The sequence below is a fragment of the Amblyraja radiata genome, chromosome 14, assembly GCF_010909765.2.
Source record: "Amblyraja radiata isolate CabotCenter1 chromosome 14, sAmbRad1.1.pri, whole genome shotgun sequence".
NCBI lineage: Eukaryota > Metazoa > Chordata > Chondrichthyes > Rajiformes > Rajidae > Amblyraja > Amblyraja radiata.
Window position 1 is genome coordinate 44,552,520 of NC_045969.1, and position 24,117 is coordinate 44,576,636.

The 24,117-nt window shown below is 44.0% G+C and overlaps 1 protein-coding gene across 12 annotated transcripts in view; it reads right to left on the minus strand.

The window, feature by feature from the left end:
- The window catches only part of dmd (dystrophin), a 1,663,772-nt gene that overhangs the window by 927,836 nt on the left and 711,819 nt on the right, over positions 1 to 24,117 (minus strand). For 11 of the 12 annotated variants that reach the window (XM_033033201.1, XM_033033205.1, XM_033033195.1 and 8 more), the window contains one exon: positions 6,480 to 6,608. The exons of the other annotated variant lie outside the window; for it this stretch is intronic. In XM_033033201.1, coding sequence (XP_032889092.1) covers positions 6,480 to 6,608 — 129 coding nt within the window. The remainder of the gene's footprint in view (positions 1 to 6,479; positions 6,609 to 24,117) is intronic. 12 annotated transcript variants of the gene reach the window in all.

Genomic DNA, 24,117 nt, shown 5'->3' on the forward strand with positions numbered 1-24,117 from the left:
TGGGATCCCCTGCCCAGCGACTCATGTCCCGTGTTGTCCGCCCTCCGATGCCTATTGCCCAGCAGTCCCTGATGCCCAAAGTCCTGCAGCCTGCTGATGTTCATCAACAGTATTGCCCAGAAGCACGAGATCCAGCGCCGCTCGCATGACAAATCCTGCCGCCCTCTTTCGCCACTGATGCCTGGACAGGTCGTCCGTTTGCAGACGTCCACCGGCTACTTCCCGACTTGCCACCGTCGTCGGGTTTGACAGCGCGCCACGGTCCTACCTCGTGGATTTTGAAGGGACTGTATACCGACGCAGCCGCCAGCACCTGTTGGTGGTTAACGAGCCAAAACCACCTCCTGCGGTTCCGTATACCCCTCCATCGCGTGTCGAGCCTTCCTCCACTAACGTTCCCTCTGCTCCCTGCATGCCACGGTCGGTCCTTTTGCCTCGGGTACCCCCCCCTGCTCCTCCCGGTTTTGCTCCCCAGGCTCTGTTGTCCCCTGCAAGGTCTTCTCTTTCTACCACTTCTGCTCATTCTACCCCTTCTGTTTCACCTGGCTCACCTGTGCCTCTCCGTTCCCCCTCCAAGCTGGGTTCTCCACCCACCTTCTCTCCCCCTCCTGTTTCTGTTCCTGTCCCTCCTCCTATTCTTTCGGGTGGGGAGGGTGAGGGTGCTGTGCGCACTCGCTCGGGTCGGATTGTAAAACCTCCGGCTCGCTACGGAGAGTATGCTTAGCTTTGCAGGTTCTGTATAACAAACCTGCCATTGTTGTAACTTGTTTAAATTGTAAGGGGAAGGATGTAGATGGGTTATGCATGCAACCTATAATGTAGTTACCTCATCACCACTAACCACGCCCCATCATATTAGTATAACTGTAGTATCCTCCCTTTGTTCCTCCCACTAGGTCCCAGTACGCCTGAAGGCTGGATGCAGTCAGTGCTGGGACGTGTGTGCCATGTGCTATATTAAACTACCAGTAAAGGTTACAGTGTGTCAGCAATCACTCCTTTACACCTACTTTTTGGATCTGACAAAAGGCTAATGCCCCACCTTAGCATTTCATAGCTCTCAGAGATAGTAGCTCAATTGTTGAAATATAACCGGTCAATTCCAAATATTCATAATACACTTCATAATTAATTTTACTTATGTTTATTTAGAAGCAGTTTATAAATTTTAATGGTGTTCAGCATTGTGTGAGAACCATTAGTTTGCTGCCCAAGGTATCAATCAGAAGCCTTTTGTGGCCAATTTACAAAAACATTTTAGCATACAAAATTATCCACTCAGCATTATTGAAATGACAAGCAGAGGAAGGCAACTGGTGAATACGAAAATTTAGCACTACAGCTTTCAATTTCATGTCTGCCACTGAGACATTACTGATCTGCAAACCAGGAAATCACTAGAGAACTCCACAGAGAAATAGGTGTCTCACTTACGTCAGACTGTGACTGATTTTTGATTTGAAGAGATAAGATAATGATCATGACAAAAAACCTATGACTTCCTATTTTCCCCACCAAGTAATCACAGGACATTTTAAATGAAGCAGAAAGTTTCTAATTTTTCATACATTACTTTCAACATTTACAAATAATCTTCCTTGTATTCTCAGACAAATATTTTAATTTAGTTTTTTAGTTTAGTTTAGAGATACAGCACTGAAACAGGCCCTACGGCCCACCGCGTCCGCACTGACTTATGATCCCCGCACATTAACACTATCCTACACACACTAGGGAAAATTTACACACACACCAAGCCAATTAATCCACAAACCTTTCCATCTTTGGAGTGTGGGAAGAAACAAAAGAACTCGGAGAAAACCCACACGGTCACGGGGATAACGTACAAACTCCGTACAGATAGCATCCGTAGTCGGGATCGAACCCGGGTCTCTGACGCTGCAAGCGCTGTAAGGCAGCAACTCTACCGCTGTGCCACCGTGCTGCCCTTACTGTATATAGACTGTAATTTGTCAAATATGCTGTAATAAACAATGACTCGCATTTATATTGTGCCCAAAAGAAAGATGGTCACAGACGCCTCACGGAGCTTGGTTTGATCAAATTCAACACCCAAGGATAGGATGAAATATTAGACGGGTAATCACAGGATAGAGAGCAAAGTGCCTGAGAATGTGAATGAGAGAGAATTTTACACCTTTGGGCCAAAACAACTGAAGATCGAGCAACCAATATCTGGAAGATGGAAATCGGTGACAGTCAGAAGACCACAATTGGGAGAAGCATAGACAAACACATTGCAGCTAATGGTTAGCAAAACAGTTTGGATATTAAATCAGGTGAATACCAGGATAAATATTTTTAAATGCAGCTGTGAGCTGACCGGATTTCACTCAGGGAAGTGTCTTTACCGGAATGAAGGTAGATTATCACAAAGTAGTGGATGAGTCCGAATACACGAGTCATTATCAACCTGGCAGGATATAACCAATGGAGTGCCATAAGATCTGTTCTGTAATTTCCTATCTGAATTCATAACTTGCAGGAGGGCCAGAGTTTAAGGTATCCTAGTTGGTTGATGACAAAAATATATATGGGAGTATATGCTGCAATGAACACACTTAGACCCTACAAAAAGATATTGGTAGGTGAATTATGAGTTGGTAAAAAATTAACAAATGGGAGATTTATGGGCCTGTCCCACTTAGGCGACTTTTTAGACGACTGCAGGAGATCAAGCAGTCACCACATGGTCGCCACATGTTCACGGGTGGTTGCCGGGGAGTCGCCTTCATGGTCGTAAGGAGTTCCCGCATTCTGGGAACTAGTCGCAGCCTCATTATGGTCGCCGTGAATTTTTCAACGTTGAAAAATTAGCGGCGACTACAATGAAGCCGCCATGGAGAGTAGCGAGAATTCTCATGCCGTAGGTGGGTCGCCAGGAGGTCCTAATGGGTTACCAGGAGGTAGAAGGTTATCTTAGGTCCTTGTAGGTTGTGGCCGGTGCTGACCGGTGAATTTCATTGGCTCATTGGGGAAAAAAAACGTAAGCAGTAGTTTTCAGAACCAAGGATAACCGAACGATAATGTTAATGTCTGCCGAGCTTCACTGCCGTGTATCTCTGACTACTTAAAAGTTGTCTGGCTTATTAAAAGTTGTCTCCACTCCTTCTCCCTCCTTCTCCCCCCCCCTCCCTCTTTTAAGGACTTACCGTACACTGTGCTAGCCATCTTAATTAAAGCGCCAACCTTCCTGTTCATCGCGGTGTGTGTCTGTATCACCTTGGCTTTGCACCGTGTGAATTTCAGACAGTGCTCCCCCCGCTTGCACTGCCCCCCCCTCTTTGCAATGTGTTTTTGTGTGTGTGTGTGTGTGTGTTCCACTCTGACAGTCGCAGTTCCAGTTGCCTGTTTTTCAGGCGGCTGCCGGCAACTTGACAGTCGCCGGCAGTCGCCTGAAAAATCGCTTAAGTGGTACAGGCCCATAACACTGGAAAGTGTGAGGAGGAATCAAAAGATAGATCATTACAAATGAGTTTCCAGGTGTCCTCATGCATAAACTACAAAAAGTAAACATGCAAATAGAGGTAGTAGTAATGCCCCTGTCCCACTTAGGAAACCTGATGGAAACCTCTGGAGACTTTGCGCCCTACCCAAGGTTTCCGTGCGGTTCCCGGAGGTTGCAGGTGGTTGCCGGAGGTTGCAAGTAGTGGAAGCAGGTAGGGAGACTGACAAAAACCTCCGGTAACCGCACGGAAACCTTGGGTGGGCGCAAAGTCTCTAGAGGTTTCAGTTCAGGTTTCCTCAGTGGGATAGGGGCATTAGGAAGGAAAATTACATTTCCATCTTTATTGCAAGAGGGTGGGAGTTTAGAAATAGGGAAGCGTTGTTCGGACATGGTACTGGAGCATTGTGCACCGTTTTGGTCACGTTATTTAAGAAACGATATGTTGTCAAGAGAGATGGCCAGTGGAGATTTACGCAGCTTATTTGTGGAATGTGAGGTTATCATTTCACAAATGGATAGAAAAGTTAAATATGTATTCTTTGTTGCGAAGTATGAGGAATGATGATTAAATCATACTGATTTTAAGGGAGTGTGGCAGGGTGAATATCGAGATGGATTCACAAATGGGAGAATTTCAAGCAAGGGGACGGAGATCAGACGGGCCACGTGAGTGCTAGAGGTCTGACCCGCCACCACGAACAAAGGGAGACCCTGAGTGGGGGGGGGCTGCAGAGAACAAAGGGGGATCATTGGGGACTAAATTGTAACTTTGTCGATGCCCTTTATGTGTCGGCTCTTTGCATACTGTGGCATGTCACAAATGATAATAAATATCATTGTTCAGAGTTAGAAAGTGGGTAGTTATTTAAAACCAAGGCAACAAACAATCTCTTCTCACTGAGGGTGAAGAATCTCTGGAATTCTCTACCCTGTTGGCTTGTGAGGTGAGGTTACTGCAGGTGTTTGAAGAAATAATGGTTACATTTTTTGAAAGATCATGGAAACGAGGGCAAATTAGGAATTGAATAGAGGAGGAGTTGACTTTTCTGGGAGATCTGAGGGGCTGACTGGCTTATTCCAGATCCTTCTGGTATTCTCATGTCAGAAAGGAGAGATGAGATGAACGAGTGGAACTTATTGCGAGTCATGATATCATCAGGTCTTCCCTGGTGGCACGTACCTGCCTTGAAGGAGGTACGCGGATACCGGTGGTGGGCTTGAGCCATGTTGTCCTGCAGAGGATGCCCAGATTCTACCGGGACCTGCTGAGAGTCTGGAACTTGGGTGCTGTCGACCGGGGTCCCCCTCTGCTGGCGCAGGGCGCCGGCCCGGTCTTGAGAGCGGCCGGCCCTTGTCCCGCCCCATTGGGTGTCGGGAAGGCTCAAATCCCCTGCTCAGCCGGAAGTACTCGTCAGACCCAGGCATCGTAATCCTTCGTCGGAGCCAGTCCCACACATCCAGAGCTGCCTTTCCTCGACACCCTTCATCTCCCTCCGAGACGCAGGTGGGCGTCTCCTGTACGGGATCCTCCTCCACACCCTGCAATTCCCTCGCCCTGGTCCACCATCTGGACACAAAATGGCAGTCGGTGTTGCCTTTTTGCCGCGAGATTCAGGTGTCTATGCATGGATACCCCCCCCCCCCCCTCCCCCCTCTAGACCTGGGGTGGTGGGTACTGCACCGAGGATTCCCCTGCAACCCGTTTCTCTCTTGATTCATAGACTCGCCAGCCGCCCGCCACTTTTGCGAGCTGGAAAGGTCTGTGGTCCACGTATACATGGAGTGTGTGAGGTTGCAGCCCCTTTTCTAATACCTAAAGGGGCTGCTCCTTGCCCTCTGGCTGCACTTCACACCTACAATATTCATCTTTGGACACCCTGCGCATAGGGGAGAGGGTAGGGCTGAAGTTGGGTTGCTCCTGGGCCTGGCCAAGCTGGCCATCCGTGAGTCCCGGCGCCAGGCAGAAGAGGGCGCTGCCCATACTGGCTGCCTGCCTGGGTAGTTTTAGAGAGGGACTAGGTGCTGTCCACGGGCGCCCTGGGGGATTTCCGGGACAGCTGGGCAACGCGGGGTGTGGCATGCGTCCTTAACAAGGATGGGGAAATAGTCAATTAAGAATATTTGTTTTACTTATACTATGGTGGTGGGTTTTGTTTTGAATCTTTTAGTATTGTATATATTTCACTGTACCTCAGGGGACAGGTGACAATAATGGACTATTGAACTATTATTGTAAATAATTGATTAATTATTTTTGGTTGTTTAAAAAAAAATGATACCATCAGTAGCCTTTTGGTTGTGTTCCGTGTTTATGGATGTGCAAGGCACGGTGAGTGACACGGTGGGTGAGTTTGTAAGTCCTGAGTCAACAGATAAGAATAAAATATCCTACTTAACCAATAGACACGGTGGATTTTACAGGCACGAGCATTTATCTAAATGAGAGGGAAAATAAAAATGTTGAAAATGAACAGCATCTGGGGCACCAAAGCATTGTACACTTTTTTTTAGTGAGTTTCCAATAACACAGGTTGACCCTCATTAACATAATGAGGAGATGTCCTGGTCAATCTCCTGTTTACAAGAGAGGTTAATACCATCACTGTTTTCAACATGCTATTTTAGTGAATTGGATATTAAAAAGTGTTACTTCATGCTACTGCTATTGAAAAGCCCGTAGCGATATTTCGAAGTGACGCGCGTTAGAGGTCTTCCCAAGGTGCCGTGGCCAAAGGCTAGGCGGCCGAAGGCTCGTTGGACGGCGGAGACCGCCCGAGCAGGTCGAGGGAGACAGAGGAGGACCTACATGAGCCTGGGGCGTACCAGCATCGGGAACTGCACCTGTAAACCGAGCATGTGGACGGACCGGACTTTGGGTTTTGGACATGGTGGCAAAACATGGCGGCACCCGCATGTGTAAATATGCAAAAAAAAAATCACTGTGCAGTTGTACATGTGACAAATAATGCACCATTGAAACATTAGAGCGCTGGTGTATACTGAAAATCACCTGTGCTATGTCAATTTGGGACAGGACTCTCCCAGCAGACTTGCTCTGACCAACAGCATCTGGACCTTGGATCCTTCTCTTCATTTCCTCCAGACTGATCTCGTGACTAGTCAAATCAGACTGGATTTTCTGCGTAAAAATCAAATGGACATCAATAAGTGGCAAGTTTATTTCTAGATGGGCAGTGGACCGTAGCAAAGTAAATCAAGAAAGTTAGACAAGATACGAAGAATGTGGATGCTATTTAGTCAATAGCGCAAATACCAATACAGGATAAGGCAGGCTTACAGAATGTAATATCTATCCTGGAGTGAATTTTGGGTTCTTTTAAGACAAGAAAAAAAAGACAGTTGCATTGCAAGAAATTTATGATGCAGCTCTGATTCAATAAATAATTTAATTATATTGCCAGAAGCTTTCAATACTCTCTTCATAACTCCAGTAGCTACACTATGGCTCGAAGAAGCTCCAAGACAGATAGGACATACAATGGTGGATCTGCAAATGCCAATGGTCCACCAGATACTGTCCACCAACCTCAGGGAACAGGATAACGCCAACTTATGCCTCACTGGAGAAGGTCAAGAAAGTCAAGTGCTTTAATTGTCATTTGTACCAAATGGAACAATGAGATTCGTACTTGCAGCAACATAGCAGGTCTGTAATCAATACCCAAAGGATAACATAATAAAACAAACAAAAAGAAGTTTAATCATTTTTTTAAAATCCAATGTTAGTTCAAAACAAAACAAAGGCCCGAAGTGCCAAGTGCAACCAAGGCAGTTCCTAATTTGGAGTTTTGTTGGTATTTGTAGTGTTCAATAGCCTGATGGTTGTTGAGAACAAGCTGTTTCTGAACCTGGAGGTCATGGTTCTCAGACTCCAATACCTTCTTCCCAATGACTGGAGTGAAATAAAAGCATGCAGGGATGGTGTGGATCCTTGATGATGTTGTTTGCCTCTGAGGCAGAACCTTTGATTGTGGGGAGGTCAGTACCCGTGATGGTCCAGGCAGTGTCCACCACTTTTTGTATTCTGCTTCATTGTAAAAGGTTTTAGTTGCATTAAAACGACATTCCATGCTGGCAGTGCATCTGAACCCAACCTACAAGATAAATGGAGGGAGTCCCACAGCATTGAAGGCCTCTGGCAATTTAACTGAATTATTTGTTGAATCAGAGCAGCATCAAAAATTTATCTCAATTTCAAAAACAGTTGAGCCTTGCACCAGTTCTTAAAAAATGGGCCTGCATCTATAAGATCTTTCTCAGCCTTGGGCTTTTTCCAACCAATAAGGTTTTGAAATGTAAAGCCACTGTCGGAATGTAGGCAAAGCAAAACTACGAGATGCCATTTGATTAGGGATAAAACTGACCAGAATACATAGACAATAGACAATAGGTGCAGGAGTAGGTCATTCGGCCCGTCGAGCCAGCACCGCCATTCACTGTTCCTACCTTCTCCCCATATCCCTTTACTCCTCTATCTTTAAGAGATCTATCTAACTCTCTCTTGAAAGCTTCCAGAGAATTGGCCTCCACTGCCTTCTAAGGCAGAGAATACAGAAAAGAATTCCTCTGATTTTCTTCAAAGTAATGCAAACCATCTTTAACACTCCTCCTGGAGCGCAGTTGTACGGTTTCATCAGTCACAGTGCAAAGATGCAGACATTTATTTCACACTTCTAATGCAAAGAAATATTTCAAAACACTTTGCAGAATCGTAACAGATAAATAAAAACAACAAAGATGATAGTGTTTCATAACAGAATTGACTAAAAATGTACTAAATATCTAGGTTTTAACAGGTATTTCACAATGTTGGAGATGGACTCACAAGTAATAACATTTCAGACAAGGCTAAATATTGATGATAGGTTGGAGAGAAAAGGGATTTGGTCACAGGAATTTAGAGTTAGACAGCAGAGTTTTCATAGGGTCTCAGGACAAGGGAGGTTACACAAATAGAAAAAGAGGGGAAAATACGCAGATTTGAACATGAATTTCAAGTTTGATGCACGAGTTGACCAGGAACCTGAGGTAATAGGTAAGTGCAATAAGTCACAATGATTATATTTCCAAAAATCCTTTCTCTAAACTCCCAAAGAAAAGACTAGTCTATTTTTTTTGTTCCCTCCATCGTTGCTCTCCTAGCTCGTCTTACATTTTCCAACCTGATAAAATGTGACCTAATCCAAAACACTGCTGCTTGTATCCTAACCTTTTCAATTTCAAAATGTTTATTCATGTCTTCAAGTTCTCCCACGGTAACCTCCTCCAACTCCAGAACCCTCCGAGGTTTGTGAGCTCCTCCACTTCTTGCCTCTTGCATATCCTCATTTTGAGGTTCTCCACTTTTGGCAGCTGTGCATTCAATTGCTTTGCCCTTAAGTTCTGAAATTTCCCCAAAATATCTATCCTTCTTTTTACTTCTATTTTACTTTGCTCCTTAAAACCCACCACATTGACCAACCTCTTCTTGCACAACTGAGTATCAAAGTTTTTTTTGCTAAGTATCCTTTAATGCCTCGGGATAAAGCATACACTGTTCTCCAGAAAATAAATATACTGCAGGTGCTGAGAATCTGAAATAAAAAACAGAAATACTGGAAACACTCAGTAGATCAGGCAGCATCCGTGGAAAGAGAAATGGGCCTGTCCCACTTACCCGTTTTTTTCGGCGACTGCCGGCACCCGCTATAAGTCATTACAGGTCGCCGAAAATGTTGAACATGTTGAAAATCCAGTGGCGACCAGAACAAGGTACGACTCTTTGGGCGACTACTCACGACCATACAGGATTCACCCCGCGACATGTCGCCAGGGTGTTGCCTGTATGGTCATGAGTAGTCTCCTCAGAGTCGTAGCGTCTTTCTGGTCGCCGCTGAATTTTCAACCTGTTGAAAATTTTCGCCGACCTGCAACGACCTATGACGGGTGCCGGCAGTCGCCGAAAAAGTTGCGTAAGTGGGACAGGCCCAAAACGGTTTATGTTTCAGGTCAAAGATCCGTCATTGGAACAATTCTTCTTGTTAAAGCAGCCAGATCATAATCTGTTCAGATCCATTTGATGGGTTTTTCTTAAAGAGCCACAGCTTCTCTCAATGACTTCAATGAAACCTGTGGCCAGTATTATTATATAGGGGCAGCACAGCGGCACATTGTAGCGCAGTGGTGGAGTTGCTGCCTTATAGCGCCAGAGGCCTGAGTTTGATCCTAACTACAGGATCAAACTGCTGTCTGTAGGGAGTTTGTATGTTCTTCCCGTGACCACATAGGTTTTCTTCTGGTGCTCCCGTTTCCTCCCACCTTCCAACGACGTGCATGTTTGTTGGTTAATTGCTTCTGTAAATTGTCCCTAATGTGTAGGTTAGAACTAGTGTACGGATGATTGTTGGTCGGCATGGACTCAGTGGACCAAAGTGCTTGTTTCTATGCTGTATTTCTAAACTACTGCTGGCATGACAAAGACTGCATGGGTCAAATATCTGACCACACCAACTTTCTCCACATTAACCCATTCAGAACTTAATTCTATGGATGATCCTCCTCCATCTGTCACCATGCCCTCTATATTTTAAACTGTTTCTGAAAGTTATACTTCAGACCTACTCCTGCTGAAAAATGTCCCTCTTCTGATACCATCACCATGGCATCGGCTTTCAAATGCGTATCAAAGAACCTTAAGGCCAATGCCTGTACTGGCCAAGCAACTGTCTGATATAAATTGTGGATAAGCCATAATTTTATTCAAAAGCACCAAAAAAAAAAATCAGTTGTTTTCAGTGAATATCATTCCCATCATCTCTCTACTGCTGATCCCCCGGGCGGTTCTCAGTGAGCTCATCATTGCTTTTTCCTGAAATAATATCATCTTAAGCATCCCACAAATCAATAAGAGTGCCGAAACAACACTGTCTGCTTTCAACCTTATTTATTCCAATTGAAATCAAAACCCCTTTTTTTTTACCTCCTGGCTTGGCTTCGTCAAACTTTCCTTCACTGCCCTTTCAAGATCCACCCAATGCAAAAGCCAACTCTTGAGAATCACACTGAGGTGATCCTGCACATTAAAACTATCCTCGGCCACTGCAATGGCCCTTCAAAATGCAACAAGTTCACTGGAGTATTCTGGTCTCAAATTTCCTTTAGTAAATTTCTCATCAACAAAATGTGAAAAAACATTAAAAGTTTTAAGCAGACCGGGCACCTTGTCTTTGGTGCCTCTGAGCGACGGTGGGGCATCAGATGCAGCAGTATTGTAGTCCACCCGAAAATCTGCAAATTCATGGCTCGGCATACTACTATCAAGGCAAGAACCAAATCTAACTCAATGAATGCACACCAGTGCACATAGTGCACCAGAAAACGAGTTCCATCCTTGTAAGTCTATTCTGTAGGAAACATGCATGTTAAATAGAGCTACTTGTATCTCAAGTTAAAAATTAAAAATGCAGTTACAAAATTATAGAGAAGTACCGCACAGGAACGGGACGATCGGTCCACAATGTTCGTGCCGAATCCGATTAAATAAATCCCAACAGTCTTTCCATGTCCTGTCATGATTGCAGTAGGCCAAACATGCCCTTCAGAGAATAATCAGCTCCACAAATATCCCCTTCTTAAATAACAATGGTGGTCAGCATTCAAGAGCAAAACAATCTGTTTGTTAGCACCCTCAGTATGAAATGCCAAGGTGATTCATCTCAGCCCTCAGCATCAAATATTTCAGACTTCGGCAACTGATTCTTGTCAGATATAGACAATAGACAGGAGTAGGCCATTCGGCCCCTCGAGCCAGCACCACCATTCAATGTGATCATAGCTGATCATCCACAATCAGCACCCCGTTCCTGCCTTCTCCCCCTGACTCCCTTGACTCCGCTATCTTTAAGAGCTCCGTCTAGCTCTCTCTTGAAAGCATCCAGAGAACCAGCCTCCACCGCCCTCTGAGGCAGATAATTCCACAGATTCACCACTCTCTGTGAGAAAAAGTGTTTTCCTCATCTCAGTTCTAAATAGCTTATCCCTTATTCTTAAACTGTGGCCCCCGGTTCTGGACTCACCCAACATCGGGAACATGTTTCCTGCCTCTAGCATGTCCAAACCCTTAATAATCTTATATGTTTTACAATAATATATCCTCTCAACCTTCTAAATTCCAGAGTATACAAGCCCAGCCGCTCCATTCTATCAACATATGCCAGTCCCGCCATCACTAAACAATAGCAGATTAGAGGAAAGCCTCTGGACTCGAGACCATCCTATAGTCCTCCATGACCAATCATGTCACTAGCTAAGTGGTTCCTGTATAGCTACAACTTTGAGGCAAACTTGAAAGTGGATCTCCGCACAGGTGTATACAGCTCACAAAGAGGACATAATCATTCCAGCCATTGGGAATCTTATCTAAAACTCAATAGCTGAATGATGCACAATACCAGTGTCACTAATTGCAGATGGAATGTAGTCAGAAATAAACTGCTCTCTGATTTTCCATTAGAGTTCTACCACAATACAGGCAGGATCAACACATGGATAAAGGATTGTTTTTTGGATTAAGGCAAGAGGTTATTTTTAATCTGTGAATAGATTGTGGATTCACTGACAATGCCACCATTCATGGATCATCGTTTGACATCAAGCTAACTTTTGAATACAATACAATACCATTTATTGTCATTTGAGCCTCAATGAGGCTCAAACGAAATTCCGTTTCCACAGCCATACAAACAAAGACAATTTCCTACAGACATACACACAATTTAATTCACACAAACATCCATCACAGTGAGCCCACTGTGATGGAAGGCAAAGTCTTTTCTCTCCCCTGTTCTCCATTTCTCTCCCGATGTCCAAACCGCCGGCGGGCGCTGGAATGTCCCACGGCCATGAAGCCGTGCCGGGCGATGTACGTCCCCGCTCCGGGTCGTTCCAACCCCGCGACACGGGCTGGAGAAGTCGCGTTGCGGGAGCTCCGGGAAGCAGTCTCTCCACCCGGACCCGCGAGCTCCCGATGTCCCAGTCCACCGGACCTGCGGCTGCGTTGCTGGAGCCTCCGAGCCCCAGGAGTCGAGTCGCAGCAGCGAGTCACCACCGCTCACCACGCTCCGAGGCCGGCCAGCCCCACGATGGTGAGTAGTCCGCAGCTCCGCAGTCTCCCGAGCCCCCGGGTCGTTCAGGTTGGAGGCCGCTCCACGGTGCTAGGCCCCAACGACAACGGAGACCCGACAGGGAAAAGGTCGGGTCTCCCGGACAGGGAAGAGATTTTAAACAGTTTCCCCCTCCCCCCCCCCCCCCCCCCCGCCCCCCACATATACACATTTAAAACCAGTATTAAAAAACACCAACACTACATTTAACTAGACAAAAAAAAAAAAAAGACAGACAGGCTGTAGAGGCCGCTGCAACGGGTGAGTAGCGCCGCCAAGCAGGCATCCAGGCATCCAGGCAAATGACAGGCATCCAGAAACCAATCAGTGGAAATCAGAAGAACGATTTGACACTATGTGTAAAATTAAATCTAGTGGAAACATAGAAAATAACTGTGGCTGCTGCAGGCCAATTTTATTAGTCTCAATCATTGCTGCAAGAATTACCATAGCTTGTGTTACTCGCTTCATCTATAGCTTTTCTGCAATTACTTCAGAAACAAAAAGTACTTCTTGATGACTATAGAGCACATTTACAATTGTTCAGATAATGAAGCTGTCAGTGTCTGCAAAGATGTGGACAATGCCCAGGCCTGAAGTGGTATGTGACAAGTTACAGTCATAGAAGCAGCAAAGTGGCTAACTGTGCCAATATTGTGGTGGCAAGGTGGCACAGCGACTACCTCACAGCGCCAGAGACTCGGGTTCCATCCTGAACACGGGTGCTTGTCTGTACTTTCTGCCCAGGACATGCATGGGCTTTGTCTGAGATCTTGGATTTCCTCCCACACTCCAAAGGTTTGTAGGTTAATACAATATAATACAATACAATACCATTTTATTGTCATTTGAACCATTCAAACAAAATTTGGTTTCTGCAGTCATACAACAAGAAAAAAAAAACCAAGACACACAATTAACACAATAAACACAAACATCCATCACAGTGATTCTCCTCCTCACTGATGGAAGGCAAAGTCATTGTCTCTCCCCTGTTTTCCATTCTGCTCCCGATGATAAAGCCCCCGGCGGGCGATGTCAAGTCCCGTGGCCGTTAAGGCCGCGTCGCGCGATGCAAGGCCCTGCTCTGGGTCTTGATGTTGGAGCCCCCGGCGGGTGATGGCAAGTCCCGCGGCCGTTAAAGCTGCGCCAGGCGATGTAAGGTCCCGCTCCGGGTCGCATTCAACCCCGCAACTCGGGAGGGATAAATTGCCATGCGGGAGCTCCGAAAAGTGGTCTCCCACATGGCACCCGCGAGCTCCCGATGTCACCGGCCATCAGGCCTGCGGCTGGAGCCTCCGAAGCTCCGGTCGGGTCGCAGCCGCGCGCCACCACAGCTCTCCATGCTCCGAAGCCGGCCAGCTCTACAATGGTGAGCCCCCAGGTCGTTACGGTTGGAGGACCCTCCACGGTGCTAGGCCCCAACGACAACGGAGACTCGACAGGGAAAAGGCCGGGTCCCACGTACAGGGAAGAGATTTAAATGTTTCCCCCCCGCCGCCCACATATACACAGCTAAAAACAATATATAAACTACAACCAAACTATACACTCGACAGGACAAAAAACATTTTAAAGACAGATGGTCTGCAGAGGCCGCTGCTGCGAGGCGCCGCCATCTTATATACTAATTGGCTTGGTATAAATGTAAATTGTCCCAAGTGTTTGTAGGAGAGTGCTAATATGCGGGGATCGCTGCCAGTGCAGACTCGGTGGGCCAAGGGGCCTATTTCCACACTGTATCTCTAAACTTAACTAAATATTTACCATGATCCAGTCAAAGTAGAGTAGAGAGAGTTTGTGGATCACAAAACTGACCTGATGTGTCATATCCGAGCGCAGCGAGAGAGAACAACTGGCTCTGCCATGTGCAAGTTGAGAGAAATGAGTGGGCAGAGGGAGACGTGCGTATGTCAGTGAAGTGGAATCGTGCAGCATGGAAACAAGCCATTCCACCCAACTCATCCACACCGATCAGTGGCACCCTTCCATATTCATCCCATCACCCAGCATTTGGTCCACAAATTTTCATGTCAAACATAGAAACATGGAAAACATAGAAAATAGGTGCAGGAGTAGGTCATTTGGCCCTTCGAGCCAGCACCACCAATCAATATGATCATGGCTGATCATCCAAAATCAGTACCCTGGTCCGGCTTTTTCCCCATATCACTTGATTCCCTTAGCCCAAAGAGCTAAATCTAACTGTCTCTTGAAAACATCCAGTGAATTAGCCTTCACTGCCTTCTGTGGCAGAGAATTCCACAGATTTGTTGCAGAATTTCACTTATTCTTAAACTGTGACGCCTGGATCTGGATTCCCCCAACATGGGGAACATTTTTCCTGCATCTACCCTGTCCAATCCTCTAAGAATTTTATATGTAATTTTGAATCAAAGTGATCCAAGTACACACATTGACAATTCTTAAATACTGTCAGCGACCCAGCCTCAACTGCTCCCTCAGGCAGTGTGTTTCAGATACCCGAGTGTTGTGGGTGTGTTAGATCTCCATCACATGCCTGATAAATCGCTTCCTCCTACCTAGGTCATTTAGTTTAATTTATTGCAGTCCACCCTATCTAAACCCCTCAATTTCATATGGCCTCGGCTTCTATCCCCTCTTAACCTTCTCTCCTCCAGGGAGAACAGATCTAGCTTCTCCAGACTCTCCTCAAAATCGAACTGCTCCATGCCAGGCAAGCATCCTGGTGAATCTCCTCTGCACTCTGTCCAGCAATGTCACACATCCTACCTGTCGCATAGTGACCAGAACCACATGTGGGACTCCAGCTGCGGTCTGACCAAGGTATTATAAAGTTGGGGTATAACTTATCTACTTGGGCCTCCATCCCCTAACTTGGGCATGCCCCCATGCCCTAACAAATTCCCAGTATCCCATATGTATTCCCAAACATGTTATCTACTTGTAAATTGAATTGAATTAAATAGTTGCCCATAAAGAGCTTATGCAAAGTTACAAATTCCAAGGTTACAGGGCCCTGTACAACTGCAGAAGGACCTCTTTGCTCCTATACTCAACTCAACTTGTTACAAAGGCCAACATGCCATTCGCTTTCTCCACTGCCTGCTGTACCTGCGTGCTTACTTTCATAGACTGATGAACAAGTACACCCAGATCTTGTTGTACTTCTCCTTTTCCCAACTTGACACCATTTAGATAGTAATCTGCCTTCCTGTTTTTGCTACCAAAGTGGATAACCTCACATTTATCCACATTAAACTGCATTTGCCATGCATCTGCCCACTCACCCAACCTGTCCAAGTCACCCTGCATTCTCCCAGCATCCTCCTCACAGTTCACACTGCCACCCAGCTTTGTGTCATCTGCAAATTTTCTAACATTACTTTGAATCCCTTCATCTAAATCATTGATGTATATTGTAAATAGCTGCAGTCCCAGCACCGAGCCTTGCAGTACCCCACTAGTCACTGCCTGCCATTCTGAAAGGGACCCGTTAATCCCTACTCGTTGTTTCCTGTCTGCCAACCAATTTTCTAACCATGTCAGCACTCTACCCCCATTACCATGTGCCCTAATTTTGCCCACTAACCTCCTATGTGGGCCTGTATCAAATGCTTTCTCAAAGTCCAGGTACAATACATCCACTGGCTTTCCCTTGTCCATTTTCCTGGTTACATCCTCAAAAACGTCTAGAAGATTAGTCAAGCATGATTTCCCCTTCGTAAATCCATGCTGACTCAGACCAATCCTGTTACTGCTATCCAAATGTGCTGCTATTTCATCTTTTATAATTGACTCCAGCTTCTTCCTCACCACCGATGTCAGGCTAACTGGTTTATAATTTCCTGTTTTCTCTCTCCCACCTTTCTTAAAAAGTGTGATAACATTAGCTACCCTCCAATCCACAGGAACTGATCCTGAATCTATAGATCTTTGGAAATTATCACCAATGCATCCACAATTTCTAGAGCCACTTCTTTAAGTACCCTGGGATGCAGACCATCAGGCCCTGGGGATTTATCAGCCTTCAGTCCCATCAGTCTACCCCACACCATTTCCTGCAGTTCCTCCGTCACCCCAGATCCTCTGGCCACTAGTATATCAGGAAGATTGTTTGTGTCCTCCTTAGTGAAGACGGATCCAATGTACCTGTTCAACTCCTGCCATTTCCTTGTTTCCCATAATAAATTCACCTTTTGCAGTCTTCAAGGGTCCAACTTTGGTCTTAACTAATTTTTTTTCTCTTCACATACCTAAAGAAGCTTTTACATTCTTGGCTCCTTTATATTCTTGGCTAGCTTACCTTCATACCTCATCTTTTCTCCCCGTATTGCCAACAACAAATATTTTATTTTTCTCTCTGACCTTTTGCAACTGTCCATTAAGCAACATTATCCACAATATATATACAAAATTAAGCTCTGAATGAATGTCCTCAGAGACCTTTAATATACTGGCACTGGCAGGAGCTATTGCTGAAAGAGAAATTAGTTCTCCAGTAATCCAAATAAAGAGGTGCAAAGCCCTGCTGTGTGGTTGAAGGACTTGGTTGTGTGGACACGGTATTTCTTGTTAATGTGCGCTTAGCTAACTTCAGTAAAGGGTCACATGTAGAGGCTTGTGCGTTCCCACCAGAAAGGTCAAGATATTTTTTTCTTCCCTCCAGAAACACCACTGAAATAAAATGTGTATCATGTAGTAGTTCCCGAATAGTGTTTGGTCAACTGGATTTTAATTCAGAATTATAATTCTGTAACATATCATAAACTGTTTCAAACAACAATCACAGATACCAGGCAGGAAAGGGGGAAGTAAGCTGAGCCTTGCTTACTCGTCAGCATTAAGTAGGTATGTTACAAAATTTATCTTCAACAGCGTTGCAGTTCTGTCACTGCCGTGTGCGCGACTTTGGCGCCTTTGAGAGGGGGGCGGGATTAAAATGCCGTTTTCTCCTGCCTGTCCGAGATATATTTTCTCGGGCTTCTACCTGATGCTGAAAATTCATTCCGACTGCCATTCTCTGAATTTTTTTTTTAAACCGCGTGACAATTTAATGGCTGGAGTAAAATAAAAAGTGACTTCTAACACCGTCAACGCAGGCAACAGAACGAATCTTACGACAAAACATAAGGTAAGTCATTAATTTTACATATAAACTTGCTTCTTAGGATTACTTTAATAAGAATTTCACGTTGCGAAAATGTGATTTGGGCCCCATCTGAACCGGCAGTGTTTTTCCTGCTGATATGGGGTTTAAATTCACCGCAAACCACAAGGTTCCAATCGATCGCGTTCCACAAAAACCCACTCGCAAGATGATTAAAATGGCCATTAATTTATGGGAATTAAACACTAAATTCCTTCCATTTAGCCTATAAATTAATGACAATGAGATTTAAAAAGCATGTTATATTGTGACTTCTTGTGTGAATGTTATTTGGACACAGGCTATTTAAAAATGTTAACCTTTTCTTAAGAAATGGATAGATGTTTAGATCTCCGGAAGTGGCGGCGCTGGGAACGGCTGCGGCTCGCCTGCAGTCCGTTTTTGGTTTTTAGGTTGTGTTTATGTGGGGGGGGGGGGGGGGTGGGGGGTTTAAAAGGGGGTTGCTGTCTCTCCCTTCGGGGGAATACGACTTTTTTGTCGTATCCCCCTTCTCTGCCTCCGTCTGCGCTGAGGCCTAATGGCGGAGCTGGCGACCTCGAGACTCCGGGGCTGGAACGGTGCTCCGGTGGCTGGGACGGCGTTCTGGCGGCTATGACCTGAGTCCGGGGTTCAACCGCGGGCCAGCGGCTGCGTCCGCTGGACTGGAGGGCGGCAGCATCGACCACCCCGGGCCGCGGTGTTTGAACCGGCCCGTTTGCGGGGTTCGGTGAGCCGCGGGACTGTCTGTGCTATCGCCCAGTGGGGTATCGCCTCAGCGCAGAGGGAGAAGAGGTGGGAAGAGACTGCAGTCCTAAGACTTTTGCCTCCACCACAGTGAGGAGGTGTTTGGAGGATACACTGTGGTGGTGTTAATTTGTGTTTAGTGTTGTTTATTATTGTATGATTGCATGTATGACTGCAGGCACGAAATTTCGTTCAGACCGTAAGGTCTGAATGACAATAAAGGTATTCAATTCAATTCAAAAAAAAATCTAGTAATTGAATTTTGTAATTAGCTACAATTAGGTAACTAACTAATTATATGCTTTAATTTCAGGTCATCCAAGTAAGATTGTTTCATATTTGTTTTAGAATGCTTCAATCTATAATAATTCAGAACAAGGGGTCACAGTTTAAGGATAAGGGGGAAATCTTTTAGGACCGAGATGAGGAAAACATTTTTCACACAGAGAGTGATGAATCTCTGGAATTCTCTGCCACAGAAGGTAGTTGAGGCCAGTTCATTGGCTATATTTAAGAGAGAGTTAGATGTGGCCCTTGTGGCTTAGGGGATCAGGGGGCATGGAGAGAAGGCAGGTACAGGATACTGAGTTGGATGATCAGCCATGATCATACTGAATGGCGGTGCAGGCTCGAAGGGCCGAATGGCCTACTCCTGCACCTATTTTCTATGTTTCTAACTGAACATTTCATTCAGTTCTCTTAATTTTTAAGAAAGTTATGGGCTTTTGACTGTCCTTGATCACAGCTTTTGAGTTAAGTCAATAGAAAAGCAATAGGGAACAAGATGCTAATTTCAGAGTATGAAAATGGCCATAACTTTTTTTAATACTGAAGATATGAAAGTGAATTAGGTGTCAAATTAAACTTATTTTTATGCTTTATCTGATGGGATAAATTGCAGACTTGATTTTTAAAATCTCAAAATGTTGTAACATTGCTACACTAAGTTTAAGCTCAAAGGAGAAGTTACAATACAGCTGTTGCTGGGCATAGAGTCTTAGAGCATGGAAACAGGCCCTTCGACCCAACTTGCCTGTGCCAACCAAATGCTCCAGCTGCACTAGTCCCACCTGCCCACATTTGTGTTATATTCCTCGAAACCTGTCCTCTCTTGTCCGTACCTGTCCAGATGTATTTTAAGTGCTGTTATTGCCCAAATGTTTTTAAATGTGGTTCTCATCCCAATGTCTTTTCAATGTTGTTATCGTCAGTTCTGACCGGTTTTACATTAAAATTTAGACCTCTGTGCCATTAAAGTACCACAGAGAAGCAAGAATGACCTTGGTAATCTCCAGATGTCTTTCCCCAGTGGGTCAACCCAAAAGAGTAAACCACTAGACTGCTAGAACTAACTGCAAACTGCTCGAAGAGTTCAGTGAGTCAAGAGTTCAGTGTGCAGGGAAATGGACAGTTGATGTTTTTGGTCTGCCGAACTCCACAAATGTTGATGTTGTCTGCAAATTTACTATATTATTGTCTAGGTTATATATATCACAAACAATCGAAGACCCAGCACAGTTACCTGGGATTTATCCACCCGCGTGCTCATCAAGAGCCCCAACACCCCCACCTTCTTGATCTCAAACTGCCCTTGCATAAAGATTCAAAGTACTTGTTTAGTGCCTCCCTTGTATCCACTGACTACAGTATACATTCCCTCCTTCATTCCTGAATGGCCCGACCATCCCCTTGTTTATATATGGAAAATACAATGAGTTGTGCGTAAAATAGATGTGTGATCTCTATCAAATGGAAAGAAGCAGGCAATTAGCAGTGTTTGGGCAGTCGCTTTGTCTTGATCACCATCTCGAGCTGATCACAATATACATGAATTAATCAGGAATGCATGTGAGTTCATCGCAAAGAATGAGAATGGAGGAAGCAGTCCCAGTGGTTGAAGAGTCAAGAATGTTGGTGATTTGAGAAGAATTTACGGAGAAGAGAGTTTATTTTCTGCAGCATGTAGTTCAGTTATGGAAATGCACTGCCAGGGGGTGCGTTCGAAGCAGTTTCAAGAATGGTGTTCGAAAGGCAGCAGGATTATGATGTGCTTGAAGGGAAATCCTTTACAAGGCAAGGCGAGAAAATAGGCTAGCCGAATGAGCTAGACTGCTCTTGCATTGAACTTGAATATACATTTCATGTAAAAAGGACTAAAAAAGGCCAATTGAAGGAAAAAACAAGTCAATTAGCCTGTTGACTATCATAGTTGACAGGGAAATGTTGAAATCCATTAGATAACAACCTTTTGACAAACAGTTGCAGGATTCAGTAAATTGAAGGCAAACAGTGCTTGAACCAATTTACTGCCTTGCTTTGCGAATATATCTTGCAGGATGGCATTTGGATTGCCAAGTTTGAGAAAGTCCAAAACACAACATGGGCTTATGAACAAACAGTAGCATATTATTATTATTATTATTATTATTATTATCAGTGGAGTGTTGATTAAAAGACAGAAGACAAATGGGAAAGGTACACAAGTCATTCTCCAGTGAGCAAAATGTAACCTATGGGATGCCTCAGGGTGCTTCAGCTATTCACAGTCTACATCAGTGACTTGGAAAACTGAACCAAACGTAATGCTCTAAATGGCCCCTGTTCAATGGTTCAAAGACAGGCCGGAGGGTAAGCTGCGTGGAGACGACAAAATAGATAAAATGTGCAGATATGTTGATGGTTTTTCTAGCGAGAGTGATGGAATAGAAAAGCTATGGAGCATTCCTCCAAATGTACGGGAATTTGGACAAAATATACCTGAAGTTCTGTCAACAGTTTTGCTCAATATTTCTGGAAGCCTCTTCTTGCATTAGAAAAGCAGTGCAACATAGACTTGTATTGTTGATAAGGTCTTATCTCGAAGAAAGATTGTTTTGCAGTGGGCCTATACTGTGGAAAATGAGAGAAGATCTGAGTAAAACACGGATGATTCTGAGAGGGCTCGTCAATGCATATCTGAGAGACTTTGCGAGAGAGTCTGAAACCAAGGACAGAGTATAAGTAAAAGGGATTGCCCATTCAAAAGAAAGATGAACAGAAACCTCTCATCTTGGACAATTATTACTCTTCGGATTTGTCTTCCTTACATGGATACTAAATCAATAAGATTATGCGGTGCTGATCTGGATGGGGTTTGTGGTCACACTGCAGTCCTAGGGATCAGGCAGGGTCCACAAATTGGCTCTGTCTGAGTCTCAGTCATTGAATAAGAGGCTAAATGGCCTACTCATGCATTTGCTTGCTACATTCTGTTCTAAATTGTGCAAAGCCTTTGGTGGAGAACATGCTGATTAGGAATGTACACATTTCAGCTGGAATGGAATCTTTACAGTAGGTGGAATTCATAGAAATACAGTGACTATTCATTGTGGATAAAAGAATGTTGTGAAAGAATAGAATACCAAATGCATTTAATGATTATCAATGAATCCACTTTGAATAAGCGCAGCTCATGAATTTCAATTTTTATCAGTTATAGGTATGGTACTTTCAACATTTTGCTGATTTATTACATTTCATATCAAAGTATTATTTACTGAAAAACCTTGCAATTTCTCCAGAAAACTGAACTGATTTAAAATGTGTATCATCAGATAAGGTCCAACCTGCATTATTTTATTTAGGAAGATGATATAATGAAAATCTTTAAAACTAAAAAAAACTAAATTGTAACAAAAGGCAAAGTACACCATTGACATGCACTGAATCATAATGTGCAGTATTCGTGTGAACTTGACGGAACTCATACAGCAATAATAAGTGAATAAAGCGAAGCTGTAAGAAATTCTATCTTGGCAGATTCAAGCACATTACTGATCTATGTCCTCAGCTCTATTAATTCTCTAATCACAAGCAAAGATAATACCCTTTCAATTTAACGTGGTCTATTTGACAAATGCTTTCAATGTCAAGTGACACCCAGTACAAATTTTCTGCTTCAATGTAATCAAGAATTTTATATGCTGCACATATTGTGTACAGCGGCTTTTGCATCCCGTGGTAAGCTTGCAACTATTGATGTGGACTGGGATTCAAATTAAAAATCTTTGCGCAAGCATGGCAATGTGCCAATTTTACATTATAACAGCAAATTAACACTACTGCAATGTCCCCAGATATTATAACAGTTAATTAATAGTTAGCTTAAGCTAAGCAGCAATCAGACATTTCACACACAGTTGCACAGATAGGAGCAACTGGCTTATCAAGGGAAGGGAAGAGAGGGCGGAAAGGAGGACTTGGACATTTATCTACAGTCAATTGCATGGTAATTTTTCTAGAGTTTAACAACCCGACAAATGTCACTGATACACATACATAGTTTAATTATTCAAATTGTTAATCCTGTTATCGACAGACCATTACACCGTAATCACTACCTTCTGTAAAAGTCAGTCTATTGCCATTCTCCAAAAGACTTTTGCAGTAATATACATTTTTTTCCTGAAATTGCAAACTAATAACTCGGTATCTTCCCATTCACACATTAGTATATCAGCACGGCAAGTCTCTGAAGAAAAAAATAATTGCTGGAAATATTTAGCCTTAATGCACTGCTCTGTAACTATACCCACATAATGGAGGCATTAATATCAGTCTCCGCTATCTAAAATTGGGTAAGCATCGAGCTTGATGAATCATCTCAGGAAGGTCAGAGGATAGAGCTGCTTCTCTGCAAGAGTTTGTGTGTCAATAGAAAAAGTAATGATCATTCCAGGTTACTGCTGCAAATGCACTGTTAACTATTTCACGTGGGCAAATAGATCACATTCTACATCCAGGTGAAAACTTATCTTACAAATGAATTGCAAAAAAAAATGCCACTATAGTTTCTACCCGACTTCATATATTCACTGCTACAAGGCTATAATTTATTGATCAAAATGTTGTCAACTCGTTGCTTCACCTAAGGGATAATTGCTGAGTATTTTTCTGTGTGGGTGCTGGCAAGATGGAACGTTATAATTGCACTAATGTTCAAAGCTTAGAAATTACATCCCCTAATATAAATGGATGCATACTGACTGGTTGCATCGTGGGCTGGTTCGGCAAGTTGTGAACATTGCCTAGTCCATCATCGGCTCTGACCTCCCCACCATCGAAGGGATCTATCGAAGTGGCTACCTCAAAAAGACAGCCAACATCATCAAAGACCCACACCATCCTGGCCACTCATTTCACCACTGCCATCAGGAAGATGGTACAGGAGCCTGAAACCTGTTATGTCCAGGTTCAGGGACAGCTTCTTTCCCTACAGCCATCAGGCTATTAAACACAACAAATAAGCTCTGAACTACAACAGACTATTATTATTATTATTATTGCACTATATGTGTATATTTATTGAGTATGTGTGCATGTGTATATATACACACTGAACTTTTTTTCTCCCGTTATGTACTATTTTGACATATTCTGTTGTGCTGCAGCAAGCAAGAATTTCATTGTCCTATCTGGGACATATGACAATAAAACACTCTTCACTTGATTTTTATTTTCTCATTCTACATTAATTTAGGCAGGCAATTACATCTGTTTGCTGTCACACTTCAAACAAATCTCCCTTAAGTCCCAATGCTCCATTTTGAAAAGCCTTTGAAACATTGAATACA